Source organism: Ruditapes philippinarum, unplaced genomic scaffold (assembly GCF_026571515.1).
Source record: "Ruditapes philippinarum isolate M1 unplaced genomic scaffold, ASM2657151v2 ctg8656_1_1_1_1, whole genome shotgun sequence".
Lineage (NCBI taxonomy): Eukaryota > Metazoa > Mollusca > Bivalvia > Venerida > Veneridae > Ruditapes > Ruditapes philippinarum.
In genome coordinates, this window is record NW_026857695.1 from 16,964 (window position 1) to 34,178 (window position 17,215).

General features: G+C 31.7%; 1 protein-coding gene and 1 long non-coding RNA gene across 3 annotated transcripts; one reads left to right on the forward strand and one right to left on the reverse strand.

The window, feature by feature from the left end:
* Positions 1-902: 902 nt before the first annotated feature.
* LOC132750613 (putative nuclease HARBI1) lies at positions 903-6,527 on the forward strand. Its single transcript, XM_060740625.1, has 6 exons — positions 903-1,006; positions 2,881-2,957; positions 3,167-3,284; positions 4,021-4,093; positions 4,315-4,496; positions 5,181-6,527. Exons 3-6 carry the CDS (start codon positions 3,280-3,282, stop codon positions 5,410-5,412), a joined length of 492 nt encoding a protein of 163 aa, XP_060596608.1. The 5' UTR covers positions 903-1,006; positions 2,881-2,957; positions 3,167-3,279; the 3' UTR covers positions 5,413-6,527.
* Positions 6,528-7,847: 1,320 nt separating this feature from the next.
* On the reverse strand, positions 7,848-15,532 carry LOC132750614 (uncharacterized). Of its 2 annotated transcripts, none has more exons than XR_009628577.1 (6): positions 15,134-15,532; positions 12,451-12,549; positions 11,830-11,893; positions 10,620-10,661; positions 10,247-10,285; positions 7,848-9,755 (listed from the first exon to the last, which is right to left on the reverse strand). It is a non-coding gene; the product is annotated as an uncharacterized LOC132750614 (long non-coding RNA). The 2 variants fall into 2 exon arrangements; XR_009628578.1 differs by lacking the exon at positions 15,134-15,532 and adding an exon at positions 13,133-13,149.
* Between the last annotated feature and the right edge of the window lie 1,683 nt (positions 15,533-17,215).

A 17,215-nucleotide genomic window follows, 5' to 3' on the forward strand; every position in this document is an offset into this window, starting at 1 on the left:
AAAGGATAAATAATTTATGACATAGCACTCGTCATGTCGTCTATTATTAAAGCTTATCATAAGTATAGCACTAGCAGGTAAGAATAATTTCTTTACATGATAGCTAATAAGTTCTGATTTTCACAGCCCATTGAATAGAAATGTCATATTTTAGGTATGTATAATAAAAGCCAACACTTGTTAGTTTTCTTTTTTTTCTTTACATGTGTGTGTTTTTATTTATCTCGTGGCCACGAGATACTTAGTCCAACTAATTAGACTTGTCAAAGAGACACCGGGATAATTTTGGACGGGCGCTGTCTTTTCCCAACGGTTTGACAGTAATAAGAAAAACGACAGTAATAAAAAAAGTCTAAAAAATGGGTCAAACCGTTCACGCCAAATTGATTAGGCTACGAGATACTATGTCATGGCCATGAGTTACTAAGTCACAGTGACGCTAAGTGTAAAATTAGCGACAAGTCAATAAGTTGTATAAATTGCACTTTTACAGGCTGGTGAAGAAGGGGTATCCTTGTACTACAGCACATGTCTAGCTAATTGGGGACAGTAACATAAATGGTGTAATCTGATCAATTGGTTATTTATCACGTGGCCACGACTAAGCTATCTCGTGGCCACGACTTAGTAACTCGTGGCCACGACATAGTATCTTGTGGCCACGACTTATAGGTATCTAGTGGCCACGACTTAATAACTCGTGGCCACGACATAGTATCTCGTGGCCATGAGATAAATAAAAACACACACATGTCACATTTGTGCCTACCGTAAAATCATATAAGATCTAGATATATTTTTATCAAGTAATTTTTTATTCAAGCATATCAATAAAGCAAATTTTCGACTTTCTTTCATTGCAGGTTCTTATTGGACTTCGATGAACCTCGCAAAAGGCGATTTCATATCAGAAGTTGGAGATCCTCCACGGGGTGTCTAAAGCCAGAGCTGCCATTTACATTCACCAATTCATACGAAGTGTAAACCTTTGATTAAAGAATATTAGGTGAGTATGTGGAGCTGTACACATATACAAGTAATTTTTACTTACTTATAATAAATTCTATAATAGTATACAGGGTTATATTGAATCTAATTCAATTTAATTTCTGAAACACTTCGTCAATTAGCATTCATTGATACTCTTGTGATTACATTCATACACAGTAGTCTATTGCTCAATACAAATCTGTGCAAAATTTTATCTATTTTTACTAGATATATTATTTGAAAAAAAAAACTAAGGCAATCCTGTATATCACAGGTAAATATGCACCACATGTTTGCTGTTGTTTGGTACCCCATATGTAAAACATATGTGTTTCATGTGTTTTGAAAAACATGTGTTTAAAAACATGTGTTTTTCATATGAGAGATTGACATATGTAAACAGGACCATATTGAAAAGCATGTGTCAACAAGCATATGTTGAACTCGTGGTTATCACATGTTTTTTATATGAGATGTTTTTTTTTTTAATATAGTTTCTTTTTATATAATTATGTAAAATATATGTGAACTTTCGTGTGTTTTTCATATGATTAAATCTATGTATTATATATATTCTGCAAACTTTTACACTTTTTACAGTCCCTATTAGATTCTAAATGATTGTACATAAATTCTGAAAAGATCCTTTGTTCATTGTCAATCTATGTGCTAACTTATGGTTCTGGTAAAAGAATAGTGTTGCCATTCATGTTTTTATTCATTGTATATTTTAGTGTTTATTAAGTGAAAGAAGCCAAAAATGTGGTGACCCATAGGGAGTTACCATCATATCATAAAATTTATGCTCAAATTAAGATTTATCAATTTTGTAAGTATTTTAAAAAAATATTTCATGTATATAAAGGGAGGTGATAAAAAGATTATTTTGTCAAATTTTTCAATAAGAAATGAATGCATATATTTTGATTATTACATATTGTACAGTGTAAGAAATTAGGATTTGAATCCACTAGGCTTGTCGGACTACCAGATTGGAATATTCACTAGCCCAAAAGACATTTCACTAGCACGATTCATTTGTTCAAAACAATTGTTTATATATTGCCTCTGAAAATACAGTAGCCTGGTCGGGCTTGTTACTGTGAAAAGTTGGTAGCCCGAGGAGAAATTTAGTAGTCAGGGGCTATAGGACTACTGCTAATTTCGAACACTGATTGTATGGACAAATATTTGAAGTACATACGTTACATATTCATCAATGTTTGAAAATTGTTTTATAAGCATAATTATATACATATATATATATAGTTTTACTTACACGTGGTACTGAACACTTAACACTTGTATGAATTATCGAGTTCCAGCAAACCAAACTCTGGAACATAATTTACCATTTGTAATGAAAATAATAATTTTTTGTGAAAAACATAAGTCTATATCATACATGTAACAAACAGTGACCTTTTCTTGGCCCACCATATGAAAAAACGTGTTATTCATGTGTATCCATATGAAAAACATGTGTTTGCATCATATGTAAAACATATGGAGCACTTTTCTGAAGAAACCATATGTTTTTTACCATATGTAAAACGTGTGTCACATACATTTAACATGTGGTGCATAATTTACCGGTGTACTTACATGGGTTTTGTCTGATATAATCAGGGCCCTTTCTGAACTTTGAAAAAAAAAATGCATTATGCCAGCTCTTTTTGTTTTAAGAATAGTTGGCATTCACTGTCTTATGACTCTTACTTGTTCATAATGTTTATATATTAGATAATAATGGTAGCTAATTTGATATTTTATGGGGTTTCATATGAGCAAAGGAAAACCCTATTCCTACCACTTCTTTAATCAGTACATACATGTATACTCTTTTCATTTAACGTCTATAATTAAATACCACTTATACTTTTATTTCAGATTTCCAACTGAGAGGTCAAGATTACATCATTTGAAGAGGAAATTCTATGAGGAATGTAGAACCCCAAACGTAATCGGTAATTGATCATTAATTACTGAACATTAGTTTCATATATATACATATATTTAAAAGCAATGTTTTAAATATAATATTATGCTTTTGGAAATGCTTGTTACATTGTTTTATGTTTAAAATCATTTGATATCATTCCTACAGGCACAAGTGGCACTTCTTTGTATATAATCCTTGCTAAGAAAATATCAATTTCAGCTTCTTTTTTTGTAGGAGCAGTAGATGGAACCCTCATCCCTATTCAGGGTCCATCACAGGATGAGGCAGCTTATGTCTGCAGAAAAGGGTTCCATGCCCTTAATGTTCAGGCAGTAGTCGATGCTGAAATGAGGTACACTATTTTATGTCAAACATTCAAGTCCTGTGTTAAATTACAAAAAAATTATAAAATAGAATCTAATTTAGTTTCTTAATCCAAGAAGTGTTCCAGGAGGAACTTATTTTCATTTGACAACTGTTTAAATCAATATAATGAATATGAACTTAACTTACACTTTTATAACATTAAAATGCTAAGGAGAAAAAAGGGAAGCATACTACTGGCAAGTTATAAAAAAAAAAGTACAACTTCAGATAAATTTATTAAATCAATATATTTCCTGTACATTAATGTATCAAATTGATGTAGCTGTTGTAGATTTACTTATCAAATAAATAGAGGATATTCAAGTTTTTTCTATAAATACATGATTTATTTTCATCGACTGGTATGAAAATAAATATTTCATGAGTGGCGGTAGTCACAAGTGAAATATGGTAATTTTCATGCCACAAGATGAAAATAAATCATGTATTTACAGAAAAAACTTGAATTTTCGGTTTATTATGTACATTTTTCTCTTTCTGGACATTTAAATTTGAAAGACTCTCCCTTAAATTTTGAGTACTGGCAGAATTTAAAAGAAAGTAGTCCGGCAGGTCACCAGTGAAAATACAGAAAATATGTTTCACTGCAGTGAAAAATAAATTTTTACAGTGAAAATACGGCAAATGAAAATACGCATTTTATTTCATCAATATTTCTCAATATTTCATTTAAAAGTATATAATAAATAAACTTCTTGTAGATTCACAGATGTTGTTTCAAGGTGGCCTGGTTCACAGCATGATGCGGCCATTTTCAATGCTTGTGGGTTAAAGGTGAAATTTTTCACAATCAATTTCTCATGACATGAATTAAAGCTGCATTACCCTTAATGGACTTCTAATTATATTAGTAAATGCTTGTGCTAACATCATAGTAAATGATTAAGGACAAAAATATTTTTTCTTTCTGATTTTATCTAGCTTTTGTGAATTTTCTAAAGAAAACTATATGTCATCTGAAAATAACTGCTTTATGATAACCTATCATTTTTCAGACACATTTAGAACAAAGTAATAATGGGTTGTTATTATGGGATAGTGGTTACCCTCTAAGGAGGTACCTCTTGACCCCAAAGGTGAATCCGACAACACCACAAGAGGAAGCCTTCAATAAACACCATAGCAGAGGCAGAATGGTGGTAGAAAAAGCCTTTGGTATACTGAAGTCACGTTTCAGGTAAAATATTGCAAATCATTCAAAGTAATTATTGTATTAGTTTAGTTTATACAAATTTATTTTAGTTCGATTGTGTTGGAAGCTATAAGCTTATTGAAACACTCTCAAATCCGTTCCTGGAACCAACCAGTACTAAGCAAAGAATGTAAAGTTTCTTGCTCAAGGAAACAACAGCGTGGCCCTGACAGGATTTGAACCCACGCGGTCAGCAATCCTTAGATTAATAGTCCGACGCGTTAACCACTCGGCCACGCCGCCAAATTGTATTGATCCATTTTATCATAATGTGTTTCACTATATGACCTGTATTGATAATGAATTTACAATATGTTTAAATGATGCTGTCCCAACTTTGATCTCTACTTCTGGCCCTATTTTTGTGAAAATGTCATGCCACTGAAGTAATGACATACCACATGAAACAAATAACATACATAAGCCGCGTCACAACAAAACCATCATAATGGGTTTGCGACCAGCATGGATCCAGACCAGCCTGCGCATCCGCGCAGTCTGATCAGGATCCATGCTGTTCGTTTACAAATCCTATAACAAGTAGAAAAACTGTAAGCTAACAGCATGGATCCTGATCAGACTGCGCTCTGGTCTGGATCCATGATGGTCGCAAACCCATTATGCTGGTTATGTCATGACGCGGCTCATATATTTATGCCTTTATTGCAGATGCCTACACAAAAGTGGTGGTGTTCTACCGTTTTCACTAGAAAAGAGCAGCCAAGTTGTGGTAGCATGTATGAGGCTACATAACTTTTGTAAAACTAGAGGAGTACAAGAGCCTGTGGAGATCATCACACAGGATGATGATGATGATGATAATAATTTACCAAATGGAGATGACAGAAGTAATAATAACATTAGACAGGAATTAACCCATTACTTCATGAGCATTTTGTGAAAAATGGCTGTTTTCATTGAAAAGTCTCCCGTTACAAGTTCAAATTGCTATAATACTATAAAAACTGCTTCAACACTAATCAAACTTGGCACAAATGTTGACTGGACCATTGCCCTTGCAACAACATGCTCAGACATAAATTTTCTGTTACCATGGCAACGAGGGGACATCTCAAAATTGCCAAAAATCACTATTTTGCGTTGATTTTTATCCATCATAATTGATTTCAAAGTGCTGCAACTTCTCAATGGATTGAGATAGAGTCAAATGCTTTTCAGCGTTGGTTACACGTTACCTTATGATCAATCTGGGGTCATTTATAGCCTCTCACAAGACCAAAATTTTCTTGGCGATGAGGGGGACTCCGCCCCCCTTCAAACCCCCCAAACAGAAGGGGGCACATCCCCCTTCTGGCAACCCCCTGATGTATCTTTTGGTTGGGGGGCCGCGCCGAAAAAGTGGTCACTTTTTTTAACAACATTTCTCAAACAAAAACAAGTGTAAGGGGCTTAAAGAAGGCATTTTTTCACCATTTGAGACAACAAAAAGAGGGGGGGGGGGTGAAAAAGGCGTTAAAAGGCGTGTATATGAAGTAATGGGTTAACAGAATATGATGAAAATACTTGAAATTGCCCTAAATCGCGTTTTTCCATGTTTAAACATGGCCTGTCATATAAATTTGAAGAAAAATTGTTGTTTGGTAGATTTTTTTTATTTTTTTCATTAATTAATTAATTCTGAAAAAATGTTTTTAAGACATAGAAATTAAAATATAATTACTTGTTCTGGTCACTTGAAATATAACATTTCACTCAATTAAAACAATTAAATCTATGTTTTGATCTCAATTAAGCACCCATGTATTATTAAAAGAATTACTTTGTATTTCACATAAACCAAAATTAGCACAGTACAGTAGTTAACTTATTGTCAGAGTCAATGATACCTTTGATAAGAAAAAATTATATTTGAAATGAATAATAAACATTAAAGGGGTTAGGTAGTAATATTAAATAATATAAGTAAACTATACATGTGAAAGCTATTCAGTTAATATGTTGAATATTAATTTGTGATTTCATGAAATACATTAATTCATTGAATCATTGTGAAAAATAACTGCTAACAAGATTGCATTTGAGAAAAATGCTATGCCACCGCATTAATACAACACTAAATAGTAGTGTAGAAACAGATATTTTTTGTTTCTATACAATTGAAGATTGTCATAATGCATAGATCCCTGACCTATCTAATTCTTATCATCAGATTAGTGGTTGAATCTATTGTTAATCCAATAAAAGATCAGAGTAGGAATATATCAATGCACTCGAGTCTGGTGAATTTGGTGGTGAAGGTCATATTTTCACACAGCCTAAATTTCATGACTATATCAATGGACAACACAGTAAGACACTTTGTTAAAATCTAAATCCAGCTGATATCAAAATTCACTTTACATCTTAATCTGTGCACATGGTTCAAATTTCATAGCTGTACATCAAAGGACAAGAAAGTAGGGTCACATCATCAAAGTCTAGATCACCTGATATCAAAGTTCAATTTTACAACTTAAACTGTGCACATGGTCAAAATTTCATTGCTGTACATCAAAGGATAAGAAAGTAGGTCACTTTCCCCTTGGGCAAGGCAAAATTTTGACCCAAGGGTTTAATTCAAAACAATCTTGATACAGGTCCACCAAACAACATTTCAAGTCAAATATCTAAGCTGTAGCTTTCTCCCATTCAGAAAACATTTGTTTTATTTTCTGTTTTTACTATGTGTACATAATGAGAATCACTGCCCCCGGGCAGGGCCAATTTTGACACCAAGGGAAAAATTTGAACAACTTTGGTAGAGGACCTATAGATGATATTATATAGCAAAGATCAAAGCTCTATGCCTTGTTCCTTCAGACAAAAATATTTTTTTTTTTTTTTTTACTATATGTACATAATGAAAATCAATGACCCCCGGGGTGGAACCAATTTTGACCCAAGGGCTATAATTTGAACAATCTTGGTAGAGGTTCACTTCGCAAAGTCTAATGCCATATATTTAACCTCTAGCCTTTGTCAATTCAGAGAAGAAGTTTTTCAAGTTTTTACTTTATACATATAAGGAAAACTATCGCCTCTGGGGCAGGGCAATTTTAACACTAGGGGCATAATTAAAACAACTTTAGTAGAGGACCCATGATATTACATACCAAATATAAAATCTCTAAGCCTTGTACCTTCAGACAAGAAGTTTTTTTTTTTTACTATATGTACATAGTGAAAATCAATGACCCCTGGGGGTGGGGCCAATTTTGACCCCAGGGCTATAATTTGTACAATCTTGCTAGAGGTTCACTACACAATGTTTCATGCAAAATATCTAACCTCTAGCATTTGTCAATTGCTAGAATTTTTTTTAAAGTTTTTACTATAAGTTTTTACTATATACATATAAGGAAAACCAATGACCCCCGGGGCGGGGCCGATTTTGACCCCAGGGCTATAATTTGAACAATCTGGGTAGAAGTCTACCAGACAATGCCTTATGCAAAATATCTAAGCTCTAGGCCTTTTGGGTCTTTACAAGAAGGTATTTTAAGTTTTTACTATATGTACATATAGTGAAAATCAATGACCCCCGGGGCGGGGCCGATTTTGACCCCAGGGCTATAATTTGAACAATCTTGGTAAGGGTCTACCAGACAATGCCTTATGCAAAATATCTAAGCTCTAGGCCTTTTGGGTCTTTACAAGAAGGTATTTTAAGTTTTTACTATATGTACATATAGTGAAAATCAATGACCCCCGGGGCGGGGCCGATTTTGACCCCAGGGCTATAATTTGAACAATCTTGGTAGAGGTCTACCAGACAATGCTTTATGCAAAATATCTAAGCTCTAGGCCTTTTGGGTCTTTACAAGAAGATTTTTTTAATTTATTCTTATAATTCCTTTTGGTTGCCATGGCAACCAGATTTCTGCATGGAATGAAATTCTTTGAACAACTTTGGAAGCCCTTCACCCAAGGATCAATCCTGCCAAGTTTGGTTGAAATTGGACCAGTGGTTTTTCACAAGAAGATTTTTGAAGTTCACTATATAATCTATATAACACACACACACACAAACAAACAAACAAACACACACACACACACACACACACACAGGTGAATCGCTATATGCCACCGCATCGCAGATGCTGCGGTGGCATAAAAATATAGCTTTCAGAAATATCCCCTTGTCTTACAACTATACCTGTTAAATATTAATAATTCAAATACTGCACATTTTTTAACATCATTTTTCATTGGAATACAATGATGTTTAAATTTATGATTGAAGAATTTTTTCCCCTCTAAAAATGTTGTTTGCTGTATTATGACTTTGTTACAAAGATTTCTGATAAGTTATATGGCCATTTAAAAGAATTTGTTTGCAAATTATAACCCTCACCTTGTCACTAGATTATATAAGCAAACAACCATTTAAATGGGGTAATATAACCTGTCAAAATTCTTTTTTAACTAACAGTATAACAAGTTTCATGTTGATGTCTTTTATAGCTTTTAAATCATTCTATATTACAGGCAATTATGTTAAAAATTCTAAATTGCCTAAAATTCTAAGTTTAAAAAGGACTTAACAATTGCAACTATCATAATTGCTCAACTGTTACTTCAAAACAAACATGGTAAAAACAATTCAAAATACAGATAGGACAGAAGTGTTTCCTGATAAAAATAGACACCAACACTATGTTAGGGAGGGTGGGTGCTTAAATGAAAATTTTACAATGACTATAAATTAATGATTAAGAAATAATATATCCTAAATTTTGATTTTAGTGCTAAATAAAATCACTGTTCGGAGTCCAGATGTAAGAAATTACATCACGGGGACAAAGCCCCGTTGATATAATGCTGCACATCTGAAGGACAAACATTGATTTTAATATATCAATGGTTAAATTTACTGATTGAGATATATTATTTCAATCCTAACACATGTCAACTAATAAATGCTGCAGTACCCGATATTAAGCTAACTTGTGCCTGTAAAGTTTCCATATTAATATTCAGCTCATAAAATTTTTAATGGTTTCATCAAATGTCCAAATTAATAAGAATGTCAACATTGATTTTATGACCATTATAACACACAATTTCGGTTCTTCTGAGTTCATAAGGGAAACATACATGTCGTGTTAGAATTTTAAATAAGTTTGTCTAATCTTTTTTTTATGCCATCTAAAGACTGATTTAATGTTTTTAATGTTGAATTCAATTCTGTCATAATTGCAGTCTGTTGTTCAACAAGTTGATATATGTCATCCTCTGTTTTCTCTGAAAAATGAAATCAAAATAACTCAGTCTAAAAGATTGATGTATGTACAATTTTCATGTACATACTTAGTGGAACAAGTTTAGATATGGTCAATTTGCAAAAAGTGCATTTAAGTTACAAGAAATTACTTCCAAAACACACTGCATTATATAAATAGCTTATATTCTGATTCAATGTGCAAGTACTGTATTTCAATGTACTAATAATGCCTCAAATCAAGTTATGGGGGTTTTTGTGTATGAGTAGTTAAGGTTGTTTTCTTCACATCACCTGCCCCACACGGCTGTGTGTTTAAAACCCAACAGAGACTTTGGGTTCTTTTTCCTTTTGTGGAAGCTACACATATCTATATCTTATGGGTGATCTGTGGTTCTACTCAAGTGCATGCTTTTCAAGGCCTCAGTTCGCAATCACTAGTATGTTGAATCATGCAAGTTAATAAATGAATAATAATAGAATTGGAGTAATACTATAACATAATAATACTTACTGTCATATTTTGCCTTCTTTGGCACTGGCTCATTATCACCTACAATTTAATGTGCATGAGTATTATTGAATTATTTCCAGCTTGAATAAGAAATAAAACGACAGTTGTTTATGTTAATGAAGGTATTTTTTCATAAATATATATGTATACAAGTTTCCAGAAGATTTTAGAAAGCTTTTCTTTTTGAGTTTTTGGCACACTTAACCTCAGTTAAATAAAATGCAACAATCCTATCATTTTTTATAAAAAGTGACATGGTGTGACTATAAATAATTTCAACAATACATGTCAACATATATTATTGATAAGACATTATGTACTTTGTTAAATTGCTGAATAAACATTATGTAAAGTTAAGTTATGTTATTCTTACCTTCAAATCCTTTATCCTGCAAAATTTCCTTTCTTCCCAAAGCTAAAAAAAGAAGCCTGTATTAGTTATTACATAACTTAAAGTACAAGTCACATGTCCATAAACTGCACAATGTGACATGCTAACTAATAAATGTGAATCTTAAGTATGTAACCTTCTGGTATAAGTATGTAGCCTTCTGGTATGTAAAATTATGTAGTCTATGGATTGCTGCATAATTCACAATATTTGTGTGTCTTTTCTAATTGTATATTTCTGCTCATGACTGTATACCTTACATGTATATAAATATGTATACATCTACCTAGATACCTATTATAGGAAATGACAGCTTAGTTTATGTAACAATATAATGTTAAATCACAGAAAAACAGATACACTAATCTACTTTATTTCATGCTTTCCAGTGTTTTATTGTAATATATAGATGATTATATTCTGATAAACCACTAGTGAAATTTATAAAATATAATTTGCACTGTAGCCGGACTATATCTGAATGCGGATGAAAAGAGAATCGTAACTAAATGGAATGACAGGCAGAGATAAATGCCGTCGTGCGTAAATTTTGCTTCTTAAGGAAAAGAAAGTTGATGTAACCATACATCATGTTAAAAATGTAACAAAATTAGAGAAATCTAACAGAACTATATTTCAAAATTGATGATATGACGTCATGATGTGATGACGTCACAAAGGAAATGCGCGACGTTACACGGCAAAATCAGTAAAGAATACTTAAAATCACTTAAATAGCATGAAATAAAAAGAAAATTTATTTGTTTTACATATGAGATTGAAATATATTTCATTCGTGAACACCAGCTATTATATTTTCACTCATGGCTACGCCACTCGTGAAAATATTGCATCTGGTGTTCACTCAGTGAAATTATATTTCAATCTTACATGCAAAACAAAACAAATATCCTCTATATATCAGTAACAGAAGTGAAAGTGTGAAGAATTCAATCTATGTTTATCATAATTAATTTTATTTATTCTATGTTTAACTTGGGAACAAAAGTCTTAATTTTCTTAAAATAGTCTATTCATTTAATACTGTTAAGATGTTTGGATTAAGTTATTGTGCTTCACTTATAATTTATTTTAAGTAAGTTTGGTCATTCATCATGAAATTCATTCACATTTAATGACATGATCACAGTATCATTCTACATGTAGTTATAAGTGCAATACAAAACTTTACCAAGAAAGGTGTCTGCACCATTTTCTATCCCTTCTACACTGCAGGTGGGTATTGTCTGTAGAATCTGTGTAGAAATAGCCATGTATATAGAAAATTAGTGAAAAGTCAGGAGATTTGAAATGATAAACTGGTGTGTAACCCTTTACATATAATCTTAAAAAAGTAAGTTTATAGCTTCACTTGTTTCAGAAACAAAAAAGATATGCAGGATACTTTTTAAGTGGACATTACATTTTTCAAAAAGCAATGATGATGATATTTGTTTGTATGTAACATTTATTAAAGAAAAAATATAGGGAAAGGACTATACAGATCACATATAAATTCTAGGGAAAAATATTTCCATACTAGCCATTCTACAACAATTTTCTATCATACATCTTCAACTTAGTCTATATATAAACTTTACATATGAGATATTTGTATATAAGACAATGTTGATCTTAAGAAACTGTCAATGTCAATGTCAGAACAGTGTTGCAGAAAAAAATGCAATTATTAGGAGGAAATTTGCAATGGGAAGTAATTTAAAAGCTGGAAAAACAGTTTATGTATCTTCAGACAATGTCTATTTTTTTTCTATGATGGTTAGACCATACTAACTATTAAATCTATTGATACCTTGCTCTCCCATGCCTTCAGGTCTAAGATAGGGGCTGGGCCACCACCTGTTTTTCTGGTTTCCGCAATATACTGTATAGTTTTCTTCTTGGTTTGTGACTGAAAAGATAATCAATCATATGTATTAGCATTATATAAAATTCCACTTGTGTCTGTAATGAATGCAGAAACTAAAAGTATCTAGAAACTGTCAACACCTTATCTCACCTTCTTGTTCTTGTGATGTAATATAAAGACATCACTTCATGAAAATATGTAGAAGGGCAGAGTATTTACAGGTGGACGGGTGAAAAATAATTCCTGCTTTTACAGCAAAAAGGTACATGTTACCCTTTAATATGAAATGACTTGTTACTTATAAATGTGCTGTATGTTAAAAAAATTGATTACAGCATGAACATTAACAATTTTGAAACATCTAAATCTTTTACAAATTAGAGTCAAAATGTCATGCAATGAATGAATTGTGGGTGTTGAAAAAATTGAGCAGGAGAGAAAGGTTGACATTCAAAATACTTTATTTTGGTAAAAGATCTATTTTTGGTTAAATATTCAGCTAAACAAAGCTTTCAAATTACAAATTATCAGATTTTACTCTTTATTTAGAATTATTTTCACATGTTATTTAAAAAACATGATAGTTAAATAAATTTAAAAGAAATTTTAGCATTAAAATACAAACCTTCAAGTCAATCCATTAACTGCTACATATATGTATAAATATATAACAAACACATTCTGACTTCACACAAAGTAGATAAGTTATATTTAAAATTCTACATGTTATAGGTGGTCACAATGTAAATATTAAGAACCATTAAAAAGTTTTTTTTTGAAAAGACCAACTTCACTTGTCCTGTTTAGGGGAACACAGCTTACCATACATACTTCATTCATTATTTTATTCATTCAGTAACTATTTCATTGATTTCAATAATTTTCTGTGATTAAAATATTATACTTAAGGATAAGCATATACATAGTATATATTTAAGGATAAGGGAAACATGAAAAGTTATAAGTGACAAGTGTACACTATTTATTTGCAAATACAAAAAAAGTTAACAATTAGAAAGACGATTGATAACGTATAGGCACATTATGCATATTTGTTAATTCTTTAGAAATGTCAAACATGTGTTAAATAATGTTTTGATATTGATTTAGGAACCTGTAAAATGATTAACAATCATATATGTGATTTAACAGATTCAAAATTGTTGGATGCAGAAAAACAGAGCCCCAGAAGTATTAAATATACAAATGTGACAATGAGTGGCATGATTCATTACCCTAACTAACAACATCACAGTGGCCAGTGTTAATTTTATAATATAATAATCCAAACCAGTGTATTTTATAGAATTGGTCAACTTATAGAAAGTCGCAATTGGTCGAATTTATTTTATGTCAAAAATTTGTAAAATTTGCTGAAAAATGAATGAAAGAAATAACATAAAATATGGGTCAAAGTAGTTAAATACATGTATCCACATACTGCCAGTTTTCAATCACAACCACTTTTCAATCATCCCTAGATTTTTTTTATTTTTGACCTTATTTGTCATGTAACCAAACTGTAAGCACATCTTGTATTCACCTTGACTAAATTTATCAGCAGCAATGTTAATTATGGCGATAAAAAAAGAAAATGCTAGCATTTTAGTTCAAATTATGTAAAATGTGTGTTTTCCACTAATCCTTTAATTTCCAAGTTACAAATCACAATAATTTTCTAAAAATAATTGATTTACAGACTCAGTTTTTAATCAGTCTGCAGAAATGGATATTAAGTTGGACAACTGTTTCAATATCATGAAGTCATAATGTTTACTGCACTTAGAAAGCTATTATTTTAATATGTACATATTTTACCATACAATTCTTAATTTAAAGGTAATACGTCAGTAAAGTAACAGTCACTTAACCAAGGAAAAACATTCTCTCTGATAACTTTTCAGTAAGCTTTCACTAGAATGGTGTCATATAGACCCTAAGATCCTAAAAATTTCACAAGAACATGCTTTCTCTGTTATGCAAATTGAAATGTACATCCATACCCCAATTATGACAGCTTTACCACTGCAAATAGATATCAAGATTGAAAAATGGCATTATAATTAGGTTAAAATTGTTTATTACCATTTATCTGAAGTTGAGTTTGTCAAAATTTCTCCATAATACATAACTGATCATATTTTAACATTGTATGACAATTTTTATGTGGTACAGTTTATATTTTGTAAACTGATTGAAAAGTGGTTGTATAATTTTGAAGAACAGGACAATGGGTCAGTAATGATTTGTCCTCGATTCATAATAATAATTCAGGTAAAATTTTAAAAAGTTAGTGCATTTATTAGCTAAAATGATAATATTCGCAGAATTGAAAGAGATTTTTATTAAATATAATTTCACTGTCAGTTATTGTTGAAAAATCTGTTAGCTGATCGGAAAGAGGCAGTACGGGGCTATATATCAGATATGTCATTCTTTGTATATTGTGAAATAGAACTAATCCGAGAGTAGATCGAGTGACATTGAATCAGTACCGCTACAGACCACGGCTGTAATTTAAGCCTTTTAGATGTTTTAAAGCGATATATAAAGTTTTGCAAGTACAATTTATGTAAATATACATGTAAATATCGTAAATGATCTATTAATAAACATTGCTGGTTACCTTTCCACTACATCCGCCCAAAAACGGGCTTTGTCCGCGGCTGTAATTGTCTGTGAAAACTTGCCGGTGGCTACATCAGCAGTTTCACACTTGCTAATGAGCATATCACGCTCTTGAGTTGTCCAATTAACTTTTCTTGCCTTGTCAGACATCGCTGAATTGTAGCAGACATCGTATTTCAAGTTTGACATTAAAATGCGCGTTACCTCCTTTTTTGAAGAGTACGTGTTAGTGCGCAGGCGTAAGAATCGTACGCTTATGAAAATTGTAAGATTTTAGGTTGAACGTACGACCGCGTTGATAAGACAGTCTTACGATCGAGCGTACGACAATCGTAGATCAAAATCGTACGCTAAGATTTCCAAAATCGTACGATCGTTGATAAGACGGGCCCCTGATATATTACAATAAAACACTAGAAAGCATGAAATAAAGGTTTGTATTTAAACTTGCCTACAGAGGTTAAAAATATTTATTACATCCTTTTCGGTGGTTTATAGAAATATATCAGTGATATAAAAGTGGTAATTTCACTGTTTGAAACAGTGAAATTACCACTTTGATAATTTCACTGTTTTGAATTTAAGCCCCTTACGTTGTTTCAGTGAAATACCAGCGTGCACAGTACTGGGTACCAACTTAATGACGTGACGTCCTAAATGACGTCACGTTGTATTATTATTTGGCGCGCTTTTCATTCAGTATTAGGTTTAATGTCTTTTTAAAAGGTTTCTTTGCATATAATAAAAAGAAAATTTGTTTAGTTTAGTGTAAGATCGTAATATATTTCACCTTGTGAACACCAAAAGTTCATATTTCACTCGTGGCTTCGCCACTCGTGAAATATACCTTTGGTGCTCACTCGGTGAAATATATTCCGATCTTACACTGAACTAAACAAATATCCTCTATGTATCCAAAATAGTTTGTATATATTTCATACTTAATTTGATATTCATGAAGTTATCTTCTGTTAAGTTTATGGTTAAATATACATGTTTATTATATACTTATAAATGAAATATTGAGAAATATTGATGAAATAAAATGCGTATTTTCATTTTCCGTATTTTCACTGTAAAAATTTATTTTTCACTGCAGTGAAACATATTTTCCGTATTTTCATTGGTGTCTTGCCGGACTACTTTCTTTTAAATTCTGCCAGTACACAAAATTTAAGGGACAGTCTTTCAAATTTTATCCCAAAAAAGAGAAAAATGTATATAATAAACAGAAAATTCAAGTTTTTTCTATAAATACATGATTTATTTTCATCTTGTGGCATGAAAATTACCATATTTCACTCGTGGCTACCGCCACTCATGAAATATTTATTTTCATACCACTCGATGAAAATAAATCATGTATTTATAGAAAAAAACTTGAATATCCTCTATATGTTTATATGACTACTCTTTAAAAATTACTTCTAATTGTATTATAATAATGCAACCGAAAAATATCACATTTTGTTTTCCTTCACAAATATAGAGGATATTGAATGAGTGTAAGTTCAATACTGAATTTATTGCACGAGTTGAATAAAATTATATTATGCGAGCCTCTGGCGAGCATAATATTATTTTTATTCAACGAGTGCAATAAATTCAGTATTGAACTTACACGAATTTAATATTCTATTTATCACATTCCCAAAATAAAGACAGTTTAAATGAAATAAGAGTCATTTTTCATTGACGCGCCTATAGTATAACGTGTACATTTAGCGCGTCTTTACACTATGTTTAGATAACGCTAATGACGTCACGTCAAAATATATGCACGGCCGTGCAATACCATTTTTACGGAGTAGCAAAATCGGCACGGGTGTGTGATAAAAATAACTTTTGAATTGATCACCTTGTTTTCAACTATTATATAGAGGATATTTGTTTGTTTTGCATGTAAGATTGAAATTTATCAAACACCAGTGCCGATTTTGCGACTCCGTAAATATGGTATTGCACGGCCGTGCATATATTTTCACGTGACGTCATTAGCGTTATACAAATATAGTGTAAAGACGCGCTACATGTTTGCGCTATACTATAGGCGCGTCAATGTAAAATGACGCTTATTTCA

What these genes read in the sequence shown, in the direction of transcription:
- LOC132750613 (XM_060740625.1), top strand. An exon ending in TCAATGCTTGTGGGTTAAAG is followed by an intron (nt 4,094 to 4,314) that starts GTGAAATTTTTC and finishes ATCATTTTTCAG; the next exon opens with ACACATTTAGAACAAAGTAA. An exon ending in ATACTGAAGTCACGTTTCAG is followed by an intron (nt 4,497 to 5,180) that starts GTAAAATATTGC and finishes CCTTTATTGCAG; the next exon opens with ATGCCTACACAAAAGTGGTG.